General features: G+C 30.1%; 1 protein-coding gene across 1 annotated transcript in view; it reads right to left on the bottom strand.

Moving 5' to 3' along the window:
- The window catches only part of LOC106644003 (protein dachsous-like), a 443,369-nt gene that overhangs the window by 292,157 nt on the left and 125,464 nt on the right, over positions 1–25,748 (bottom strand). Inside the window, exon 2 of the mRNA XM_089596931.1 lies at positions 9,044–9,995. Within this exon, the coding sequence (XP_089453057.1) occupies positions 9,044–9,463 (420 nt within the window). The 5' untranslated portion in view covers positions 9,464–9,995. The remainder of the gene's footprint in view (positions 1–9,043; positions 9,996–25,748) is intronic.

The following is a 25,748-nucleotide window of genomic DNA, read 5'->3' as shown; positions in this document are numbered from 1 at the left end:
GGGCAAAAATAGATAAAGTAAATGAGGAGGAAAGGATTTGGCATAATGTAAAGGTTGAGAAATTATACAAGGACCCAGGCATAGACTAGATGATAAAAGTGCGTAGAGTAAGATGGGCTAGACAGATGTCTAGGATGGTAATAGAAAAAACAGCGTACAGAATCATGATTGGGAGAACTGAGAGGACTAGAGCACTGAGAAGACCAAAACGGAGATACGAAGGTGAAATCTTAAAAACCCATAAGAAAATTGGCAAATAAGATAATACGTTATTGGTATATATATTTATCACAAGATAGAAAACAATGGTGGAAAATAGTACACTTGGCAAAACATTTCCGAATTCCAAGTGCCACCAAATAATAATAGTAATAACAATATTGCTTTCAATAATGTAAACAGAAGTAATAATTATTATAATGTTAAAAATAATACCAATAATTTTTCAATAACAATTTTAATGATGATAATGGTTATACTAATATAAATAATAATAATAAGTCCAACTATTGTCTACCGACCAACAATAATATTTTTGAACTTTCTATCAATGCGCCTTTTACATTTGCTGCCACCTTTCAACTAACAATTCGCATTAGTGGCTTTAGCAGTAATAAGTGGTACCAGTTTTATAAAATTCAAATTACTTAAATCAGTTCTGATTACCTCATCATATTAACATCTTCTGCCACAAGCTATTTTACTTGTTGTTTGCTTATTAGTTTAGTACTTTTCAAACCAAGAAGAAAAAGGTAATTTTTCCATTATTTGGCAGTATATTAGTTCTTCGTTTTAATGAAAGTATGACAGTTGCTTTCTGAGTATAGAAATTTTTTATACCTTTATTCATAAGGTATAGAACCTTCTGCAAAAGAGCATTGATTCTATGTCTTACAGTAAAACAGTAAAGCAGAATTGGATAAATAACGTCATCTGACAATTAAGTACATTTATTGATAACAGGTCAAAAAATTTAATTAAGTTTCCTTAAAAGAAGTTAATGCAGTGGTTCGAGAGACTCCACAGGTACATGCACGCTTGGCAACGACCATAAACAACCCAATCTTTCTCTGGTTTACCACGCACACAAGGGTTTCACTTCTATGCATATTTTTACACAGTTACTATACCCATTTTAGCTGTTATTCAAATTCACTTATACTTCAACCCACCTTCTGAAATTCATATAACAGTTTAAACTTTAGTATCATCTATTGAGCATACTTCTTAACTTTTTAAATTTATTTCTTCCTCACAACTTAGTCATAAAATCAGCAATATTTTCCGTCAAGTAAGCTTTTACAACATTAATCTTGCCTTTCACATAATTATCACTCACAAAGTGGGAACGTGTTTCTATGCAGTTTGTTTTCTTGTAAAATTACCAAATTTCACTGTATTTACGGTATCTTAAATATTTAAAAAAATTTTTGTTGATTCAGAACATACTTCTCTTATAAGCAGACGTCAACTTTCTATTAATACTATCTCCTGATCAATTATCTTTTACATAACAGTCTACAACTTTTTTATTTCAATTTTCATTTAAATTAAATTTCTAATTGGTGATTAGAATAAATATTTTATTACTTTTAAAATATACTTATAGTGTGAGTCATTGCAACAGTTCTGAAATTTACTTAAACGTTCAACACTGAAGCTCATACTTAAGTTAGTGGCTCAACTAATGTGCAAAAGTGCTCCAATTTAACTCTTATATTTGATTTTTTACATGCTAATTGCGTGGGATTGAATGTGAGATCTCGCTCCATTAACGTAGATTCCAAGCTTCCTTTTTCTGATATTTTTCTCCATAACTTTTTGCTTCTGATATATACACATACTAACTTTTTGTCCAAGACTTTTTATTTTTTATACTGTTGTTTCATAATTATTTGTTCAGATGACTTCATCCGACTTTTCTCCATCTATACTTCAAATTATGTGTTGAAAATTAAAAAAAAAAGTGAAACTTCCATCTTCTATTCTTCTTGCTTTCAACTCATCTGCTTATGACTCTTATTTCTGTTACAAACTAAGAAAATCCATGTGAAACATTATTGTATTAAAATGATCGTTTCAATTAAACACAATTTTTTTTTTTTAAATTAAGCCAAATTAATTTTTTTTAAAAGTTATTCTTCAAATTAATAAAAAAAGATAGTAAATCCCTTATATTTTTTCTTTAGTATAAGTAATAATGACAAGAAAGTGGGGTTTTCCATAATCAAAAGTTTTTAAAGAGATCGTAATGAACAACCATTTGTTGTCATATGTACATGTCCACAAGCATATATCTCCATACAATTTTACTTCTCTACTGCGACAATATTACTGTAAAATATTCTTTAATCGGTCTAAGTTTCTAACCAAAAAAGACTTGAAACTCTCAAAAGTATTTGAAATAAAGTTTTTTGTTCTATACATAAGAAATAAAAAAACTTATGCCTAATTTTATCTAAAATTTTTTAAAATAAATATTTCCTAAGGATTTTTTCTTGTTTTACCGTATGAAAATGTGTTACGTCGGTGTGATATATAACTTGGATTTAAGCTTGCACTAAATAACCTGGAATGTACACATGGAACGTAAGTGGGACATGAAGCTAAGAAATCGTCAATAGTATGCAGGAAGACATCCAAACTAGAAGTCATAGTCACCTTCGTTGACCCGGGCCAAAGGGGACACGGGCTGAATACTTTCGAGCAGGGGATCGAGTTTTAACTGTTCAAAATGGCTACTATGCTGACGAGCGATGCACACTCAAGAATTATATTCAACTACTCGTGACGTGCCTAGAATTTATCACTACTACTTGGAGCGGTGATGTATAGAAAACAGAGGGTGTTTTATACAGAGGATATTTTTTGCGATCTATAGGCTACCTCTACCGTCTCGAATAATGGTGCATGCCCTACAGTTTATGCATAATAAAAGGTATGTTTTTAATTTGCAGCTGCTGTAGAGGGTACTAATACTGTCTCGAGTAGTGGGGCATTCCCAAAACGTTATATCCACGTTAAAATGTAAAAAATTAGAAAGCTTATAATTGCTTAAACAAATTTACTTTCATTCCAAACTAGCGACCCCCCGTCTCGGCTTTGCCCGAGACTTACTAAATAGACCATCGTAGTGTGTTGACATGTAATGTGAAATGTTTTCAGTTAAAAATTTTACATATATTCCCGACACTTATTAAAACAAAAATCTTCTTATTAAAAACATATTTGTTTGAAATCGATGCAGTTTATTTGGTCAAATAATAAGCTGTAAAAATTAAAAAAAATGTAATTATGCTGAAAAGTACCGTGCGTTCCTTGTGCCATAAAATAATCGTTGGCCATAAAGAGCCGTTGATTTGCAGTTTTTCCGGTATAATTTACGAAAAGGGCTATTTTTTTAAGCTGTTAAGATTTTTAACTCCCAAAAAATTTATATAAAAAAAATTTTTTTTTCTCTTATCTTACAATTTTATTACCAGAGCAACAAAGTCCTGGAGCTTAATCTTTACATATTTTATTGCCTCAAAAAGACAATAGTATATTACGTACGAGCTTACAAAGGCTTCGACTTACAAACCGAAAGGTTTACGGCATGAGCCGAAGGCGAGGGATTCGTAAAGAAGCCTTGTCGAACAAGTTTTTTTATACTATTATTTCGCCCGAGAACTCAAAATCAAGCGGCGAAGGTGCTATTTTGAGGTTAGAAGGCAAAAAATACATTTTCTACTTATTTAAAAATCTGAATTTAGATCCTTAAAAATTTGAGAGATTACTGTCAGGGTACAATAAAAAGCTGATCTCCCACGTAATGGATTCCTTATTTGTCGATTTTGATGCTGCTGTTCCAATCTCAATAAATTTTTTGCGTCAGTTTTTTGACGCCTAAAATTGTATTTATTGGAAACATTTGAAGTTTTTCTTCCAATTCATCTTCTTGTGACTTTTGGCATGCTTAAGACTTTTGTGACCCCTAAAAGCTGTTTTTTATCAACTTTGTTAAGTTCTACTATATTTGTTGGCAAGGTAGTTCGACGTCTGATGGCCCTAAAAAAGACCAGTGAGCTTCTTAAATAAACTCTTTCTTGACTAAAGTTTCCAGCAAATGTGACTGCCTAGATACCTCAAGGTGACCTTCTCTGGCCTGCTGTTGAAGCCCCAGACTGATCGAGAGAAAAATTACAAAGTCCGAAGCTTTGGAGCTAGTTGTAGAGATCTTTTCTAACGTCTCCCGGTATAATGTCGAAGAAGTTGGTATCTGAAGCACCTTTTTTTTGCAGATTCAGTTGTTTTGGGTGATCTAAGATGGGGAGATTGGTTCGTAATGCTTGCCCGTTGGAGACTGTCCCGCTGGATCAAATTTTTTATTCCCTTCGTAGCTGTTAGGTTTGCCCAGCGCAGACCTTGGAAAGGATCGGTGATTCCTGGTTGAATGCTTAGAGTCGAGGGGGTAATATGGGGTTGTCGGACACCGGGATTTTCAGCCTTGCAAAGTACAACTCTGCTCTTGATGACTGCCAGTGAATGACCGACTTGGTTTAATAGTGGCCGTCTTTAGTTGATATAGTCTTTTAGTTGACAAATCGCTCTCGGAAATTGTAGTAAAAATGTATTTGTTCGCAAGGTAGTTTAAAACTTAGATGGTTCTTAAAAGAACTGATGAAATTGATGGTTAAGTAGGAAACGTGAATATTTATAATGGCCCTAAAAAGAGCCAGTGGTGAAATTTCCAGCTATTCTGCATTATTATTTCTAATGATAAAGAGCTAGCTGCGGGTAGCTTGACTCTTACCCCCGAAGTCTCTACGTATCGACACTGTGATGGAGGAAGGTACGCCACTGACCAAAGAATATCTCATCTTGGGGTCGTTCCCCGGATAACCAACTGCTCATCGTTTGTCAGGAAAAAGTAGGTATGCCATTGGGTAACGACCCCTAAGAAGGAAGCCGTTGTGGCTGCTCGTGCTCCTCAGGGCTGTCTTTCCTGGCTTACATTTGTAGCCAAAAATTCTCTGACGGTACCAAGCGGGATGGTGGTACGGCCACACAACTCTGAAGTGTTGGAGCAGATCGTGCTCTGGCTAGATACGTCTCCTTGTATACTTCCAGAGAAGTTATCCGTTAGAATATTTTTTAGTTGGTCGCACTCGTCAATACTGGAGATTCAGGGTGGATGTGGACCTGCATCGCTTGTCCTTCAGAGAAGAGTGTCGTCGGTAACCGGGTTACCTAGCTACACGACTATCATCTCCATTCTTGATGAATTGCCAGAAGACAACTGCAGAAATTTTCGAGACTTCCCGGCGTATTTTAACCACACTTATTTAATTTTGTTGCAGGTAGCCTCAATTCTATGTGGACGCCATCTGGCGGATCCTACTGAACTGAAGTGAAAAGCTGGCACATTTTTGCAAAACTTTGTGTTAATTTACTGCTATTGTTATTACATTTCTCAAGATAAAAACTATACTAAAATTATCCAGGAAATGTCAAGAATCAGTGTGCAAAATTTCAGCAAAATCGGTTTAGTAGTTTTCGCGGTTAGCGATTACAATGGTTTTAGCGACTTTTCTTTGTTTATTAGTAAGATATTAAAGTCGTACACACGAAGAACCAGCGCGAGGTATCCAAACCAAAAATTAGACTACACTAATGGAGGACAGTAATAATAATAATCATAATAATAATAATAATAATAATAGTAATAATAATAATAATAATAGTAATAATAATAATAATAATAATAATGATAATAGTAATAATAGTAATAATAATTATTTTTATTATTTTTATTTTTATTATAATTATTATTATTATACTAATAATATTAATAGTAATAATAACAATAGTTAGAATGATAATAGTAATAATAATAGAAGTAATAATAGTAGTAAAAATCATTTAAAAAATAATGATAATTATAATAATAATAAAAACAATAATAATAATGATAGTAACAACAACAATAGTAGGATTTATTATCATCAATTATGAAGATGGAATAAAGTCTTCAGATATTACCAATGTCTAGAGTATGGACACATAGCCTGGAACTTTAATAAGAAGGACTAGTCGAAGCTATGCTATCAGTGTGACAGCTGCAATCACTGACAAAAAGACTGCAAGGAGGAGGCCCGATGGTTCGCTTGCGGAAAACAAGGTGTCAAACACGGAGCAGGTAGTGGCAGCTACCCAGCATTTAGAAAAGCACTAGAAAAGGCCAAAAGTAAGGTGCCTACAAAATGCAGACAGAATTTAAGAGTATGGAAGCTAGATGACTATTGCAGATCCAAGCTGCGCTGACTAACCCAAGCCATCAGCAAGGGAAAGCAACGGGAATCGATGTTCCGGAAGAACAGCAGATGACCAGACGGAATAAACTTGAACACGGGACAGAAGGCAATATCACGATGGTGATGACACTTCAATGGAAGGCCACGTCAATGGTCAACACTCCGTGGCCCTGGCTTGAAGTATTAATGCGAAAGTGGATTCTGAGACAGGTATCCCAGGAGATACATCTTGCACGTTTAGTGGGTATTCATTTAATATTACTTAGAACATCGTAGCGAGAAAAAAGCATTTATAAGCTAACTGCGAGTCCCACGTAGAGAGGAAGTTCGTACCCCCTTATGTCGTGCATCAAGGCATTTCGTACGATTTTGTATAAAGGAAAAAAAGTGATAATGATAATAGTTACAATAATTATGATAATATTAATAATGAAAATAATAGTACTATGTCTGTCACAACTGAACAGAATTAAATTAATAGGCAATTTTTACTGATTACAGTTTTGCAAAATTAATTCAGAACGTTTGGTAAAATTTCTGTCAACTTATTTTTTACAGCTAGTGGTTGAAGAAAAAGTCCGTTCATTGTACCCTAGGAATTCAGAAATTCTGTTACCTCTGTTGGAAACTGCCATACGGACTCTTTTGATGTCACTGAGCTAAAAAAGCGAGAAAAGTTAAGACCTGGCTTTTCCGTTCTCCCTTACATATTAGAAAATGAGGGTATTGCAGATGGTTTACGAAATTAGTAGCTTAGTACAAGAGGTAACTTGAAAAGTCATATGTCTACAAAAATAAATGATTAAAGTCAGATAAAAGGTTTACAACATTGCTCTGCTAAACTTACCATAAGTATGTTGTGCATAGCTGTTGCTTACTACAAGTGTAGCATGTATCTCCTTGTTTTTGTATCTTAACTATATTTTTGTTTTTATTTTATTCTATACGTTTTAATTCTAAATTTTTCTAGCATTTAATATTATTCCTGAGCGTAGCTGTTCCCAGCTAAGCTTTTGCATCTATTGATTTCTCAAGCTTCTAAATGCGTGCTAGTCTCTGATTTTAATCTTTTTTTAATTTGGCGTGGAAAACTTTGAAAAAAAAGGAAAAAAAAATATTGGTATACTGATGTTATAACTCAATACATACCCAATAAGTATTTTCTGAAGTCTTGATTGTTGTTCAATATCAAATAGTTTTTTTTTAACAAGTAAAAGCTTTGTATTCTTCTGTGTTAACTCCATTATATTTTTAATACCTTTACTGCGTAATTATGACTCATTACGTTTAGTTGGTTGAGTGTATTTGATTAATCGACTTGCCTTTTCTTCCTGCACTGTCTGTAAGCATTCCCAGCTCGCAACTTGCTACTATTCGTAAGAATCGTTAGTATACTTTACTATGACACTTGAGTAAGTATTTTTACAGTGCTAGACATTATTTAATGTGAATTGTTGATTCATACACTCCCTTGATTTTGTGCGGTCACGTGGCTTAACTTGTAATGTGTATATAAAAGCCGTTTTCTTTTTTTTTTGTTTCATGTAGTTGTGACTCATCTGTTTCGCTCTTGAAGTTCAGTTAAACATCAGTTATTTTGTCGTATTTTATTAACTAACAAAAACTTTCAATCGAAATTATTACATTTTAAATGTAACTAATGTTACAAGGTCTAATTCAAGTCTTAATCATTTTTAGTTATTCCTCACCTAGAGTATTATTCAAAGAAATAATCATTTATATCTAGAAGTTACATTGTATGCTAGACACAAAAAGACTAACATCAGTGTGCTAATCTACCTTGGCTGACTCGTATTTCCTTTGTAGTGAATTTCGTATTAAAGTACGTCCTCTTACGGTAAGATCGACAGCGTTCAGAGTTCAGTCTTTATCCGTGACTTTTTTTTAAATTTTAAAAGTGAATGATTTACTCATATTAAATTTTCATTTTAATGATAAAACCATAAAAACTATTTGTAAAATCATTTAATTCTATTTATTTAACGCAAATGTATTAGAAAAGAATAGCAGTGCTTTATTTCAATAAGACCCATACATGTTTAGATTCGACCTATGGTCTAAAATATACATAGAAATCTGCACAAACCTGCGAAAAAATTTTTAATTTCTTTCAAAATACGGTTATTGACAAAACACATTACACTTATAGAGAGTTTCTAACAACAAGTATGCTAGAATATTGACGAAATGGTAAAAAATATTTTTTTTTTTTTAATGAGCGTACAAAATTAAATAAAATAAAAAATTTTAAAAAATAAAACTCATAAATCAAAAACTACAACAAAATATCCAAACATACAAGTCAACATAGATACTCCACCACATAAATATTTTTGTTTTTATTCTAATTTGTTTTATCATTTAGAATCTTACAGTTATTCACATTTTCTTATATAAAGTATACAAGAACTATAAATTGAATGGAAAAAAAACTTAGGTTGAAATTTTCATTTTTAAAAATCTTGTTGGAAAAAAAATACTGTGACCACTAATTGCTTTTTTAAGTGATAACTAGCTTTAATTACAAGATAGAAAACACGTTGAATAAAAATCGGACATTTTTTTAGTGTATTTCATTCTATAGCTCAGAAAATATATTTGTAATACGTTATTTAGACATATAGTTTATAATTGTTTGTGATAAAGTTTTCTCTATAAGAATGGAGAATAATTTTGTTGAAAACTTAAACTTTAGAAAATTATTTTTGAAAAGTAAGATTACTACTTACTCTAATTACAAAGCTACCCTTTAAATGGCCTTCAAGTACTGATGCTGTATATTGAGATTGAGTGAAAATTGGTGCGTTATCATTGACATTTATTATCTTTACAAAAAGTGTTACATATGATTCTAATATCTGCAATCCAATAGTTTTAGCTACTAATGTTAATCTATGATGAAAATCCTTATATGTTTGGCTATTATCTTCATTTCTTTTTACCATCCAATTTCTTTCGATGTCACTACCATTCGTTTTCTTTACTACTATTTTATTCGTATCCATAGAAATTTCTTCCCATAAATCCGCATCTAACTCAGAAGAATTTCTTACTTTTACAACACCAGATTCACCATTTATGCTAAATATATCTCGTTCGTTACCAGACTCAATCGAATAATGAATAAGTGGGCGTCGACCATCAGACATAAGTGCTGTTACTTGAATTATTTCAGAATTATCTGAAATATTCTCATAGACAAGACTTTGATAGCAGTCATTTTGAAATTTAAGAAATGGACTTGAATCAGAAACATTTCCAATTTTGAGTTCAACTAAACACTTTGTGCTTAGTGGAGTTATTCCTTTATCTTTAACAATAACATTAAGACGATGAGTGGAACCGTATTTCTGGATTGGTGGTAATAATGCAGTTATTACACCAGTTTGAGGGTGAATACTAAATTGAGTATTATCTTGTCCATTCAATAACGTAAAAACTATCTCTCCATTATAACCATCGTCTGGGTCATAAGCTCTTATTTTTAAAATGTCTTGCCCTGGTAATATAAACTCGGATACTTGCAAAGTGTAATAGTATTTTTCAATAACAGGATAATTGTCATTTACATCTTGAACGAAGATTTCGATAAATACAGATGTTTGATGCTTTCTGTGCCTTCCACTATCACAAGCGATTACTAAGAAGAAATAGTAATTTCTGCGCTCACGATCTAAGGCTCTGTAAATAAGTTAATATGTTGATGAGTATATGAAATTAAAATAATAATCGAATTCTTATTACATATTGCATCCTTGTAGAAAGACTTTACGTCGGTAAAAAGTTTTAGTAAAAATAAATTAGAAATGTTTTTTATAGTATCTCAAATGAAACAATACCATTTTTAGAAATAATCTGTGTGTGTGAGTGTATTGATTACAATGTTCTGCTAAAAATTGTTCTTTTTCAATTCTTTATGGCTGCTTGACAAATAAGTTCAAGATTTGTACCTTATTAAGGTAGTTAAAACAAGTTTTTATGTTTATAAAATGATTTCTTGTCTAATTTAGGGTGAGAAATTGGTATCAGGAATTTACAATAGTGTTATTCGATAGTGTATAAAAATACCTTAATTTCTAATTTGAGACGGTCTTGATAAGTCATGTCAATTGGTTTTTATAAAAAAAAACAGTTTTTAGATATTTTTTGAAACAATATAATGATAGTTAACAGTGCACAAAATTGCAAGTTATTTGAAACTATGCTCCAATATCGTTTCCAAAAATAACTATACATTTATATGTGCCCCTTACTGTTACTTGGCACAAATACTCAAGGTTTGAGGCAGCATAACTTTATCCTTACTACGAAAGTATCTTTTAATATTTTACTACATAAAATTTAAAGCATCTTCTAGATAACCATTAAAACTTTCCTCGAAAGAACAGTTAAATGTAATATTACTTATGTTAGTACACCTTCAGGTTTCATAAAAAACTCGTAAGCATCATTGTTTACGAACATATTACTATTACAAAAATTAAATAAACAAATCAACGAAGAAATCAAACATACGTTTTTTTAAAGAAAAGCAACAAAAAATTTTAGAAATAGAGGAAACGAATTTTTTTCTTGCTTTAATGATTCAATATTACTTTTAAACAAGTTATTAAAAAAATATAAATACAAGTTTATTTGTTTTTAGACTTTTCATCAAGATTCAATTCTTATTTTGGAAATAAAAGTGATTTATAATGATTTGTGGTTGGATCTCGATACACGTGGCATGCGTACATTTAAATATAAACACTTACTTTAAAAAAACATAGTTTTATAGAATATTTTCTGAATGAATTATTTAAAAAACCTAGAAATCTTTTGTAGCATCGTGATTAGCCTGATATCCTCTGAGCAGGGAAACTATAGGAGTTGCGAGTTCAAATTCAATTGAAAATATCAAAATTTTTTTCTTGGATTTTTTGAGTAAATTGAGTACCTGGGATGCCAAAAAAATGGATTTTCTAATTAAGACTGTCAGCGGATGAGCTTGGATTATATCTGCTATTTAAGGGAATTTAGTTTTCAGGAAAGTTAGCATTTTAGCAGCTTATCTGTGAGGCCACTATCAACTTTAATACGTTGGTACAGTGAGGTAGATAGAAGGGACATACTTATTAAAAAAGAGGACCTTAAAGGATCGATTTAAAGGAATTTATTACAGATACACATGTATCAATAAAATTCTTAAAAATCTAGCAATGTTTAAGGATCACAGGCAATGCAACATGATAGTATATAAAAACCTACTCTAGAAATGTTATTAGAAAAAACCACAAATGCTAAGTTTCTACAAAAAATCTTGTGGTAATCAGAGCCCAACCGTTTGTAGTTTTTTATTACAATACTAGTGAGTGGGGAACGCTATTGACACACACATGTCAATTTGCTCACGAGCGCCAGCTAATAAACAATAAAAAATATATAAATAAAATTTTTTTTAATCACTAAAAATTACCACCAAAGTTACAATGTCGTAAAGCCTAATCCCTTCATCTTCTATCACCATAATAAATTTAAAAATATATAGTCTTACCTAAACCTCAAGTTGTATACATTTAACGCATTTGAAGTTTTCCTTCTGATTCACGCTCTGGAAGTTTAGTTATAATACATTTATTTGTAAAATAGTTCAACGTTAGATAGCCCTGAAATGGACTAGTAGGCTAAATTCTGTCTTGATTAATGTTTCCAACAAATGCTCCTGCCTGGGTAGCTCAGAGTAGTCTTTTTAACGTTTTGTTGTAGCACCAAAATAGTTGGGAGGAAACCACAATGCTCCAAATCGCTGGAATAAGTTGCGATGCTCTTTCATAACATCTCCTGGTATTACACCGAAGATGTTAGTTTCTCCAGTAGCTCCTTACTTTGTGGAGCTAAGTGATTTTTATGATATAACGTGAGGGTTCGTTTGTGTGGCTTGCATGTTGAAGACTGTTCTGTTTGCTTCAGTGTATTTCTCATTTATAGTTTCACTATAAAGTTTGCCAAGCGCGGTCCTCGGAAACGATTGGTGATTCTTAGTTTAAAACTTAGAGTCAAGTGGATAATGCAGGAACCTCGGTGGTCGTGATTTTCAGCCTGGCAACGAAATCCTCCGCTCGTAATGTCTGCCAGTGAATGACTTGGCTCAAAAGTGGCTGGTTTTAAATATTCTTCTAGAGAACAAATCGTTGTAAGAAGTTGCTTTAAAAAGTTAGTTAGAAATACTTGTAAAAGTAATACTCAACAGCAAAATTATTTAATGTTAGATAGTCCCAAAAAAATCGGTGAAATTAGTGGCGGATAGTAAACGTAAATATTTATCATTGCCCTGAAAAGGTCTAGTGGTGATACTTACTATCAGAGGATGACATAACTTCTAGCAGATATGGTTGCCCAAACTTTTTAACGTTGTTCCCCCTGGTATTCTATTGTAGCAAAAAGTGATTTGGCAGACCTTAATTGCAGGTAGCTAAGGGGTACTACTAGACTACAGCACAAATCAAGCGTTTTTTGTAAAACCCAAAGCATACGTATGCTACGATTATACATTTTTTTAAGAAAAAAATCTTTTTAAACACTATTCAGAAATTGTAAAAATTCGTACGCAAAATTTTAGTGAAATTAATTAGGTAGTTTTCGTGGTTAGTGGGTGAAGAGTTTTTTTGGACTTTGCTGAGAGCAACTACTTCTACAGTTTCTTGTTTTGTGGCAACACCAGAAAAACTTTTGAGTATTAACCACATCCTGTTACTTCTGTGCTCTTGAATAATAAGCTTATAATTTATTGCATTTAAAAAAGCTTATACTTTTTTTTTCAATGGTACACAAAAATTCTAAAAACATGCATTATTTATGACCGTCTTTTTTTACCTCTACTTATTATAGCATCCATAATTAAATAGCGTGGCTAAGCCACATATGCAAGTTTATGTTGAGACGTCTACAGTACCATGCGTATTGAATCCGTTTTAATTGGCCTTCAAAATTCTTGAAATAACAGAAAAAATGTTAATTATTGTGATAACCCTTATATTGTTGACTCTTTAGAAATTTTTTATGCTAAATCATGATATCAAAAAAAAAAAAAAAAAAAAAAAGGCCAACTTTAAAAATCTTTACTTCCATTTTTTTAAATTAAGTCTTAATTTTTAATTATTTCAGTTCGATTATGTATTGTAAATGTCATACTATTTAGTTGCAAGATCAGATTTAGTCAGAAACTCCTCACTCTTTTATTACTACCCTTAAAATTTTAAATTAATCTACTAGTCTTCCTCAAACTAAAAAAAATCTTAGTCTGTCTCCATTAAGGTAATCCATAAAACTATATCACACAAAAAATATCCCCTTTTACTCTTAACCACCTCTAACATTATAAGTAGCGACCCAACTGCCATCCTACTGTTCCTATGATACAGTTGGATTTTTATAGTATAATTTCATAAGATGGTGAAAACCATTATATTAAGTATCAATTTCATATTGTTTTGTAAAATTTTGGAAAAATTAATGTCCTACACAAATTGACATTATTATATAGATTTAAATAATTAAAATGTCTATAAAGAACATTTACTTATACTAAACACTTGAAAAATTTAATTTTAAATACAAAATATAATTAATAAATACATTTCTTTATTAATTAAAATACTATTAGTATATATTTTACAGACAATTATTGGTCGTTCAGTAAGGGTATTTGAATCGAGATTTTATGACATCATCCAAAAGTACAAATATGATTTAAAATTTAACGGTAAGGCAGGTCGTATATCGATGGAAATAATTTAATGCGATGTTAATAAATTACATGGTTGTTGAGTGACCAAATTTGAAACCAAGAGGTTGTTAAAATAAAGTATCGCACAGTATAATTGCAATTCAATATTCAACAACGGATCAGGTTAAATATTATTCAAGAAATTTTTTATGAAGTTTAAAAAAATAGATTGGTTTTAAAGTACCTGTTTTTGCTGGGAAGTAATGCTGGGATGGCAATTATCGCAAGTAGGAAGTTGGAATCAGTGGGTCAATAAATTATTATGTTTCTTAAGTTATGTAAAAATTTATTAACAGAAAATTAATTATAAATGCTTGCTGTAAGAGAAGTATTCTAAACAGCGGCCGCAAGCTGACTGAATATTGTGCAGAACAGTTGAACTTAAATGTCTCGGAATTTCGGGTCTATACATTGAAACAATAGAGTTAAAATAGCTAACGGTAAAGAAAAGATAAACATTATCGTAATACAGGCGAAAGTCTTTGTTTTTATTTTATACGTAAAGAGATGATAGAGATAAGAAAAGCGTTACTATTGTAAGAGAAAGAATGTTGATGTAAATGTAGCACAATAAATATATATTTTTTTTTAGATATACTAATCAAGTTTCTAAGATGGTAGTTTGGTAATATTTACTCATGTTTTTCTTAAAAAGTCGAAATAAGGACTTACTAATCAAGAACTCAAGCAGTCTTCCTATTTTTTTATTATCATACGTTAGTGAAATATACGAATGTAATAAACATCGTAAGGATATAGCTGCTACAGTAAGAAAATGCTATATGCCAGATTTATACATAACAATGACTGATAATATAAAAAAAAATTTGTGCTGACTATATCTTTACATCATAAAGTAGAAATAAATGACACAATTAATATTATGTCCAGTATAAAAGTGTTTCGAATATTGTATTATCTTTGGAACAATATACATGTAACATCACACAAAAAAGTATTTTAATTAATGGTCCAGGTAAAAACCTTAATTTGGTTTCACTTACAAAAAATGTGTCTATCGTGTAAATTAATATTTTTTAAATCTGACTTCTCAAAAGAATAATAAGTCATCTAATTTTTAAATCACTTGTCACATTAGACGTGCTTTGCACGCTTTAATTATTTTGTTATTTTATTTGATTAACATTTACAAATATTTTTCAGTTTTGTTATTTAATTTTAATATACAAATAAACAAATTAACTTTTCTGTACTTCTATCGTGTCAAAAGTAAGAAGGCTTAATTTGCTACTGTCCATTTTTCAGGTTCTTTCTTTAAACTTCTAAATAACTGTATCATTATTTAAAAATTTTTTGATATCATACCGGATACTTAAAGATCTTAGCTTCGTAGGGTAATACACTCAATCATGAAATGAAAATTAAATTTTCGTCATCCCCAACAGTAAAGTTTATATTGTTGACGTCCGTTTAATAAGACGTTAAGCGATAAATGTACGGCCAAGGGATTTCTTTACGTCCATGGAGCAATGCGCTTCTACGAGGTCCGTGCTCTTAAATGAACACTGATCTATTGATCTCTCTCTCACTCTCCCTCTCTCTCCCCCTCTCTCTCTATATATAGTTATATAAATATACATATATATATGTTTATGAATAGTGACTTATGCGGACTTTACGTGCTTCTAACATATATATCAATGACATGGTAGATTTATGTGGAAGTCCGCATAATTCCACTTTTGTTCTTATAATAATCCTGACATACATGTAATTGTCCGCATAACTCGCCTCTTCATAAACATATATATACACTAGTGGGGCTTCACCTCCCTACGCACTCCACGGGCCACCCCCTACTGTTATAACTTAAAAGGAGAGTTCTTAAATTTTGTCTGTTAGTGGAGAGGAGTTGGTGCACAGAATTTTGTGAGGAAGAAGAGTTTTTGATCTACGTTGTTAAGCATTAGTTATATATTTATCAGTAAACTTGCACACCACCCAGAAGGTACTATTGTGGCACGTTTAGAGTTTTTTTTTGAACTCTCTGATATGTTTAGAGAAAAAAGGTATATATAAGCTTTGTTAGTTTTGACAACTTTTATTTCATTCGAATCTGATTAAAAAAAACAGTTCTTCAACTTTTATGTTGAATGTTAATACTACCATAAAATAACAAGTAATTTTATCAATAAAAAATATCATTATGTTCTACAATATTCTTTGATTGTAAAAAAATTACTTATAATGCAATAAAGCTTTTGATAAATTAGATCATTTAAACAATATCTTTATGTTTTTTTTTTAATAGTCAGAGAATACAATTTTTTCTCTTAAATAGCCATATGAATATTCATGAATATTTAAAATTCTTAAAAAACTTACCAAATTTTTGACAAAAATTATAAAAGAAAATCCATTAGCAAAAAAATTCAAACATTTAAATCAAGTCACAAATGAAAAAAAAATACCAAATTATAAAATGATTTTTTTAAGAAAAACCGGCTAGCAAGAAAATACATACACTAAACCATTGACAGCAGAGTGCGGTGCTATTATTGTTTCAGACTCTGGACTACCAGAAAGTCTTGATCTTTGTGTATACCTGAAAGAATCATCCGATAATTATTCTGAAGAAACATTTGTAAATAAACTGTATTATTTTATCAATCTCATGGTACTTCCATCATTTTTTTCTCTTAGGAAATTTAGGATGGAGTACCAGTTACTTTAAAAATTACATAAATAAAAGCAAAAAACTAACTATGTTACAACATTATTCTTACAGACTGTCTTACAGACCAAACAAAAAAAGTTTTAATCCATTATTATATAAGGGACGGTTAATCCAACAATATTTTATTTATTCTTACATCATGATTGAATATAACCGTTTAAACTATTTGACATATAATCAAAAAAATTTAAGAATAGAATGTAATCAAGGTTTTTTAGATGCAATTGTTAATAGTGCATTAAATATGTCTAAAAATTTAGAGGTAAAGGAAATTATTGGAAATCTTTTATATTCTCATCTACATACATTGGAAGTCCAAGATATATGCATAAACATTATCAAGATGCAATGTCTATAATGAGAAAATGTGGTAGACCAGATTTATTTACAACAGTAACATGCAATCCTAAATGGAGAGAATTAAAGCAAATTTTATCAAAATTTCCTAAAAATACAACATCAAATGATATTCCAAACTTAACTGTTGGACTATTCCATTTGAAATTAATGTGAGTTTTGGATGACATCATTAAAAATGATATATTCGGTAAAGTATAAGCATACATCTATACTATAGGATCTCAAAAAAGTGGTCTACCTCATGCACATATTTTGCATCCTGATTCAAAAATTGTTACACCTGAACAAATTCATGCAATTATTTCAGCTGAAATTCCTTCTGGTAATACGAAGCTCACAAAATTGGTGATTAAACATATGCTTCATGGACCTCATACAGAACGAAGTCCTTGTATGATTGGTAAAAAATGATATAAAATTTCCCCAAATCTTTTACAAACGTAACTTCATTTCGAACGAATAGCTATCCTGAATATAGAAGAAGAAATATTACTTCCGAAACAACATTTTTATTAAATTTGGAGAAAAGATGAAATTATAGTAGATAATTTTATAGCCCTACCGTATAGTTAATTTTTGTTAAAGAAATATACATGTCATATTAACGTCAAGTTCTGTGCATCCATTCAAAGCATAAAATATATTTATGAGTATAAACATGAAGGTAGTGACAGAGCATACATCAAAATTCAAATATAAAAGACCAAGATAGAGAAATATTTGATGAAATTTATAGTTACGTTGATGCTAGATATGTAGGTCCAATGGAAGCAGCTTGGAGATTACAAGAATTTCCAATTTGCGGTAAGAGTCATACAGCTGTAAATTTAGCTGTTCACCTTGGAAACAAATAAAAACTGGTATTCAAAGAAAAAAATATTAAAACTGTTATAAAAAATTACGAGACACAGCTTACATCTTGGTTCAAATCAAATAAACATAATGACTTTGCAAAATTCGTAAAGTATGTGAACATTTCAGAATACTACATTTTTAATGATAAATTAAAAATCTGGCAAAAAAGAAAATATGTAATAAAAAAACATTGCAGTAGGTAAATTAAACATTGTATCTCTTAAAGATCATGAAAGATTTTTTTTTAAACTTGTATTGAATAAAGTAACTGGTTTGATATCGTTCAAAGACATAACAATATATAAAGGAATAACTTATGAAACTTCTAAAGATACTGCAGCTGCCATGGGTTTAATTAACAATGATGAAAAAATCGATAACATTTTTAAAGAAGCAATTGCTGTTACGTTCCCATATCTAATAAGACAACTTTTCACTTGGTTTTTAATTTCAGAAATCGTTCAAGGTGATAAAATATAGAATAAATACAAAGATTTTTTTACGGAGGGTTTGCCTAATAATAAAGATAATTTAGCACTTTTACATATTAACCAAATTTCAGAATAAGAAGATAAATCATGTGAATGCTTTAATTTACCTACACCAAAAAAATGGAGAGTAAAAAAGAAGATACAGATAATGAAATACGTTTCATTAAAGAAATGTTCAACGTGATGTATGAAAGTTTAAATAATGACCAGAAAAATGTATTTCATATTATTGGCAAACAAAAAAATAATATTTTTTTTATAGCTGGTCCTGGAGGGTCAGAAAAAATTTATTTATATGAAACGTTAATTCATTTTTTTATTTCTCAAAATAAAAAAAATCATGTCAATGGCATGGACTGGCATAGTATCAATTTTGCTTCCAAAGGGGATGACCAGTCATAGAACTTTTAGACTTCCGTTAGATCTTAATAATATAGAGAATGCTTATTAAGAATTTAAGTCAGATAATAAAAAATTAGGAGAAGTTGATTTAATTATTTGGGGTAAGGCTTCAATGATTCCAAAAAAAGGATTGAAAATAGTAGACAGAACGTTAAGAAATTTATAGAAATTTATGTAATACTGAAAAACATTGTGGAAATAATTTAATTTTTTTAGGAGGTGATTATCGTCAAATTCTTTAAGTGACAAAAAAAAACGGTAATAAAAAAATTATACTTGAACAAACTATTAAATCTTTATTTTTAGGAAACTTATTCCAAATTTTAAAACTAGAAATCAATATTCGTCCAAACAATAAAGGATTCCCAAAATTATTATTAAAATTTTGGGAAGGGGAAATAAAAACTTTTAACATTTCTAAAAATTGGATCTCAAATGATGAATGTTCTCAAATATTTTCCAATATCTACAATTGTTTGACGAATAGTGTTATACTTACATCGCATAACGAGAACACCTCTTATTAAAATAATAAAATTCTTAAAAAATTAAGTGGAGAAATTAAAACTTACTATAGTAAAGATAACGCAACTTATGAAGGGGTTGATAAATCAGACGATAATATGTATTTAAATTTTCTGGTGGAAATGTTGAACAATATTCGTGAAGGATTACCATCTCATGAACTAAATCTAAAATTTGGTACAATAGTGATGTTACTGAGAAAATTAAGTATATTAGAAGAATAACCTTAGACACAGGAAACTCCTCAACATTACCGTTTATTTTGTATCGTAAACAATTTCCGATCATTGTGGAATTTGCTACGACAATAAGCAAATCCCAAGGTCAAAGTTTTGATAATGTAGGTTTGTATTTTTAAAGGCCCTTATTTTCTCATGGTTAATCATCTGTGGCTTTATTAAGATGCAAAGATAAAAATAATTTATTTATTCAAGTAGAAAGGCAAAGAAAAACAGAAATAGAAAATATTGTTTGGAAAGAGATTTTTACATAATTTATTGACGTTACTTGATGATTTTTACAGATAAATCGGCAATATTTATGGTAATAAATTGAAAGTCACTTATTAATATTTTATCATTTAACAAGTACACATGACATGATGTATTTTTTTTTCAACGATGATAATTTTTGCTAAAAAAATTTTATGATTTACAGGATTAAAATACAACGATCATTTTATAACACGTATACGTTGAAGCAATAGGTAAGAGACAGTCAGGTTATTTAAATTGATATAATATATATAAATATACGCATAAAATATTGATACATCTAAAACATGCATAAATTTATAATATACATAAAACAAGTATACATGTGTATAGTTATAAATATTATCAGAATTTACGATTGGGTGCGGGGAGTTCCATCTGTTCGTGGTTATGATAGCGCTAAATTTAATAGGTTATTTACTTAACCTTTTAAATTAGGCAATACTATCACGGTTATTATTATTTAATAGTTATGTAACGTTCCAATTTACATATGTAGCATTATCATATCATATATGTACGTATAAGAATGAACGAATGTTCAATGTTCTAATAGTAACACAAAAAAAGTTTAATGCACCGAGAACTTTATACTTATCAATGGCTTTTAACAATTTGATAATTATTATATTAAGATTTTCAATAAATTATTTATTAACAATATTACATAATTGAACGTGAATTAAACGTTTCATTTATATGTATAAAGTCCATCTATTTGCTTCCTTGGCGGTGTGGAAAAATAGATAAAAGTAAATATTTTTAAAACCAAGTAAAATTAAAATTTATTGTTAATAGGGGTAATTTATATTCAATAGAAAAAGTTGTTAGGGGACAAGAAAAATGGTGTGGAAAGGCTTTGAGAGACAAGAAAAAAAGCGTGATGGGTCTGTGGGGGGCTGTGGGGGGACAAGAAAAATGATGTGGGGGTCTGTGGGGGGATGTGGGGAGTCTAAGAAAAAGTTAGAAAATGTCAAATTCACGATGAAAACGGTTGAATTTTAGCTTATTTTCTGGGGGCCATGTGGGGGTCTTTAGGGGGCTGGGGGGGGGGCTGTGAGGATATGTGGAATGCCCCACACAAAAAACTATATAATATAGGGAGATATATACACATATATGGTGGCCAAGTGATGTTTTTTTGACAGCCAGACGCATGTGTGCATTGTCTTTTCAGTGCCTTCTTCTATCTGCCTTTCACGTTGCGTCGAGTCAGCTCACTCCTATCATAACTATATCGTTGCCCGGTTTTTACCTTCTTTTACTTATTGTTTACTGTATAATCTGTGTCTAGATTTTTGTGTACGTGTACTCAAAATTATTACTACGAGCTTTCATGAACTCTACTTCAAGTTCAGAGTTACTAGTAGGTAATATAGAGTAAATTTTTATGACTATGAGACTGCTACTTCAAAAGTTTTGCACTTCGTATAAAAAAGTACATATTTAATATATGGACTGAAAAACCAAGAATAAAGCATCAATTACTTAAAGTTCTTTTTAATGTACTTTGAACAACTATTAAAAAAATGTATTTTTTTAGCCTTCACTATTGAAAGACTGGTATGTTTTGTGTGGTCGATCGGTCGGTCAAATTCCTCAAGTACAAATGAATTGAATGATACCTGATTCCAGACAATCGTAACAACACATACTAATTTTTCTTTTTAATTTTTACTTTAATTTAAACAAAATTGATTTTTAAAAGAATTTTTTCCAATTAACTATTCAATTGAATAAAATTTATAAACATCATCTATTTAGGAATCTTACATGTTAAAATTATAATTATTTATTAAGGATATTGGCTATTAAAACTTTAATTTTTGAAAAACCCATTTCTAAATACACTTTGAAATTAGAATAAGAGTTGGAAAAACTTGAAAGTGTGTGTTTGAAATTACCGATAACAGATAGAAAATTACCAAAAGTCGATCGAAATGTTTAAGACATGGCAATAATGATTTTTACAAAGCATTAAATAAGCGATCATTCTTCACAAGATGTATGCAACAAAAGAATGAAATGTCTTAAAACAAAGAAATTGATCAAGGTCATGACTTCTAAGACTTAATCCTGCTAATATGAAAGGTTACTCAAGTAAAATAATACAAGAATGTATAAGATCTTGGCATTATAGTCATTATTTGAATCATAAAAATTAGAAAATAATCATCCTTTAAATTGTGATGTATTGTTTTAAAAAAATCTTTAAAAAAAAAGTAAAAAAATACATACTTAAAGATTTTTGATCAAAAGTCGCATTAAAATCTAAATACAGGAATGTATAAAATACATAATAAATAAACAAGGTTTTATTATGATTTAATTTTCTATTTTATCAAAAAAGAAACTGTTACCTATTATAGTAAAAATAAAGCAACATATAAGAATCTTGATTAAAGTAATATTCCTATTTTTATATTTTTTATATAAGTTTTAAAAATTATTTGTAAAGTCTCCTACCTTAAGAATTAGGTTTGATAAGTAGAGCAGTACTAATGTAAATAAGTTTCTTAAGTCAAATAGCTGGGTCATGTCATGTAACGGACTTGAAAACTACAGAATTATTAAAACACAACTTTAAAGCAAAAATGATAACTAGAGTGAAAAATTCCAATTAAAGTACAAGTCTTATGTACAGCTTTATGAAAATAAAGTTGTATATATCAACTTTTTTTTTTTTTTCTTGAATAAAGCCTATTTGTCTTATGTGTACAATTTAGTACTGCCTTTTTTAAATGCAAAAATCCAAACAATGTTATTGTTAAGTAAAAGTCAAAAAATAATTGGCTAATAAGATGTGTAGTAAGGAAAAAAGTTTATAAAATAAATATTTCTGATTAAAAAAAACTTTAGTACATGAGAGACATTGGACGTCTACTGAAATAAAATAAATGCATTTTTCCAAAACCTTACAAACAAATAGCTTCTTTAGTTTCAGAGCCCAAAACACATTACGATCTTGTCGTGAAAGATCACAAAATATAAATTTCTTTAAGAATGTCTCACTTCTTGGTTTTATAGGCATTGATATATGGAAAAAAAAAAAAAAATACTATTAATTAAAAATACTAAAAATAAGTTTCTATTAGTAATTTTCTCGTATGTTACAACTTAAATATTATTTCCATATTTAAAAGGTTATTTTCACTCTTTTTTAGCCATTACAAATTCGTAAACTGAAAATGTTGCGAAGTATGACATTTTCTTCCAACGTATGTTACTTCTTTAAAAAGTTTATACTTTAGAAAAATGTTTGCATCGTGATGCATCGTGACATGAGCAAAGGTCTGGCCACTAGAAAGTTGAAGCTATACAAGTGAAACATTCGTACTTCTTATCTAACAGGAGCATCTGAATTTTTGAGAAAAAATAAATATAAAGGGATCACTTTACTGGCTACATTTGTCTGTGAATTCAAAGTAATGAGCTTTATAACTGTAAACTCAGGATGGCCGACCTTTTCTTTAATTTTTATGGTTCTTTAAGTTTGAAACTATTCAGTTTTTGCTACAGGCTACTGTCCTTCTATTTATGGCTGATATTCTACTGTTCTACACTGACTATAGTGGCCTTCTTCAATGCTTGATCGCTGAACAGATCTAGATAAAAAAAAACGATATTTCAGATTTATAGGAGTTAATTTAAAAATATTGTCAATTTTTTTCTTAAAGATTTTAGAGTAAACATGTACTAACATACACATATTCGTAGATTTGTGGGACTAGTTTTTATTAATAAAAAAAACACTTTTCTACAGAACCTGTTATTACACCTTTCTAATTTTTTTAAAAAGGTTTTAGATGTGAAAAAAAAATATTGGCAGAGAATTGAAAACCATACATTTCAAACTTTTTTCATACTCTTACACATATGTCTAAGAAACGTAATCACTTATTAAAAAACGGCCATTCTTCACTTAATTTAACTATTTATACAAAAAATTTTTGGTTGTCTGTTTTTTTTATTTTTTTTTTTTTTACCGCGTAACCATGCCAGCCTATTGGCCGAATCATGGGGTTCACCCACTCATCACCTACGCAAGGGGGTGCATTGCCACACCCATTATCTAATTCCTCAATTTTTCTCATACCTATATCATACCATGAGCTTAGTGAGAATATTTTCAGTGAATCAAGGTGCCAGTTAAGCTGACACTCTCTGCACCAGTGGTGCATCCCTGCTTAGCACTGGGTATTGGATCTGCTAATCCCTACCTATAGCTCTACCACTGTTTTGCATTTATCCAGGCCCGAAGACCTGTGGGGAAAAAAAAAGTAAGTAAAAAAACTTTAGTTGTCTGTTATTGTTTTAACAGCATATTTTTATTGTTTTTAAGCTTCCAGTCGTGAAATACCATAGTATCCGCAACATAACTACATAAGTCATTCAGTAACAAGAGTAGTATTCAAAGTATTCAATTTAGTTCTTGTAAAGTAGCAAATTATTATTTACAGAAACAAAAAAAGTTTTAATCAAAGAATAAAACTCTGTTCTTACGAAAAAAAAAAAAAAAAAAAAAAAACCATTACTGTAGTCCAAACAAGGGATTTATAAAAGCGAAGACAGTCTCTGAATTAAAGATAGAAAATGAAATTGACATGATGTTAAACTAGTTTTCGTTAAAAACTATTAATTTCATTAAAAAATTGTATATGCTAAGGTAGTTGGATGACTCTCATGGAGGGTGAAGGTAAAAACTTGCATGTGCATAAGGCTCGGTAATTAAGTCTGTTGCACTAAACTAACTAAAAAAACGTCCACTATCTGAATTACGGAAAATAAATTTGTGTTTAACACACCAGTATTCAACAGTGTATTAATATGCTGAAAAAAAATAACAGCATATTCTTCGATGTATTAAGTTTCCTACGGTATAAATTAAATAGCAAGTATACATTTCTTTAAGGAAATTAAACGTAAGGAGGAAACAACAGTTTTGTTAAAACTTTTCACAAGGATCAACAAAGTTGTTAAAAATCACATATGGGTTTTTAAAAAAATTTTGATTTCTACATTAAGCGTAGTAGGTATTTTTCTAAAAATTTTTTAACAATTTACATTGTATCCCATGTTAAATACAACGAAAAAGCAAAACTTTATTAATTTTTTTCTTCAAATCTGTATAGTGGATTTTGTTCCGAATTGGTGACTACATTCATGCAGTGTTTCTTCACAACATGTTTGTTTTTTTAACTTATCATTGTTGAGTAAATTGTACCCTAACTTTCTTAATACGGTATTTTTCTATATCCCTTTTTTTTATTTTAGACCTTCAAACAAAATCACAGCTACAACAGTGATGTCGCATCATTATAGAGAACGTGATCTTTACAATGACGATTTCATGACACACCACTTCTAATAAAAGCGTGGGAAGAGAACGTCTAGTGCTTGCATCTTTATTACTTAGTTAAAACTATCGTAAGCTACTTAATTTATTCCTAAGCCACGTAATGCACTTGATAAGGAAATACAATTTCTTGCACAATTTGAACTGTCAAATCAATAAACTCTTTGAAGAGCTGGAATGATAAAATTTTAATAATGGTTGGGTTTGATTAATCTGCCAATTCAAAGTTGGATGTTGTCACATCAAAAAAATAATGTGGCATATTATCAGAAATTTTAAATCGAAATTTACCTCTGTCACTTATAAGTTCCTTGATCAGGTTGTGACATATTAGAACAGTTCTTTTGGATGTAAACGCGATGCTCATTCCAGAAAAATGATTGTACCTAATATTTTCTCAAAATGTTTCGAATAATAAATTGTAATTAATTTTAATTAAAAAACTAGACGGTTAGAAACTTGCCTCTACCATTTTGGATTAACCATTA

This window comes from Copidosoma floridanum, unplaced genomic scaffold, assembly GCF_036245765.1.
Source record: "Copidosoma floridanum isolate Cflo_tuat_1 unplaced genomic scaffold, Cflo_Japanese_pri ptg000030l, whole genome shotgun sequence".
Classification (NCBI taxonomy): Eukaryota; Metazoa; Arthropoda; class Insecta; order Hymenoptera; family Encyrtidae; genus Copidosoma; species Copidosoma floridanum.
This window is presented reverse-complemented; position numbering and strand designations above follow the sequence as displayed.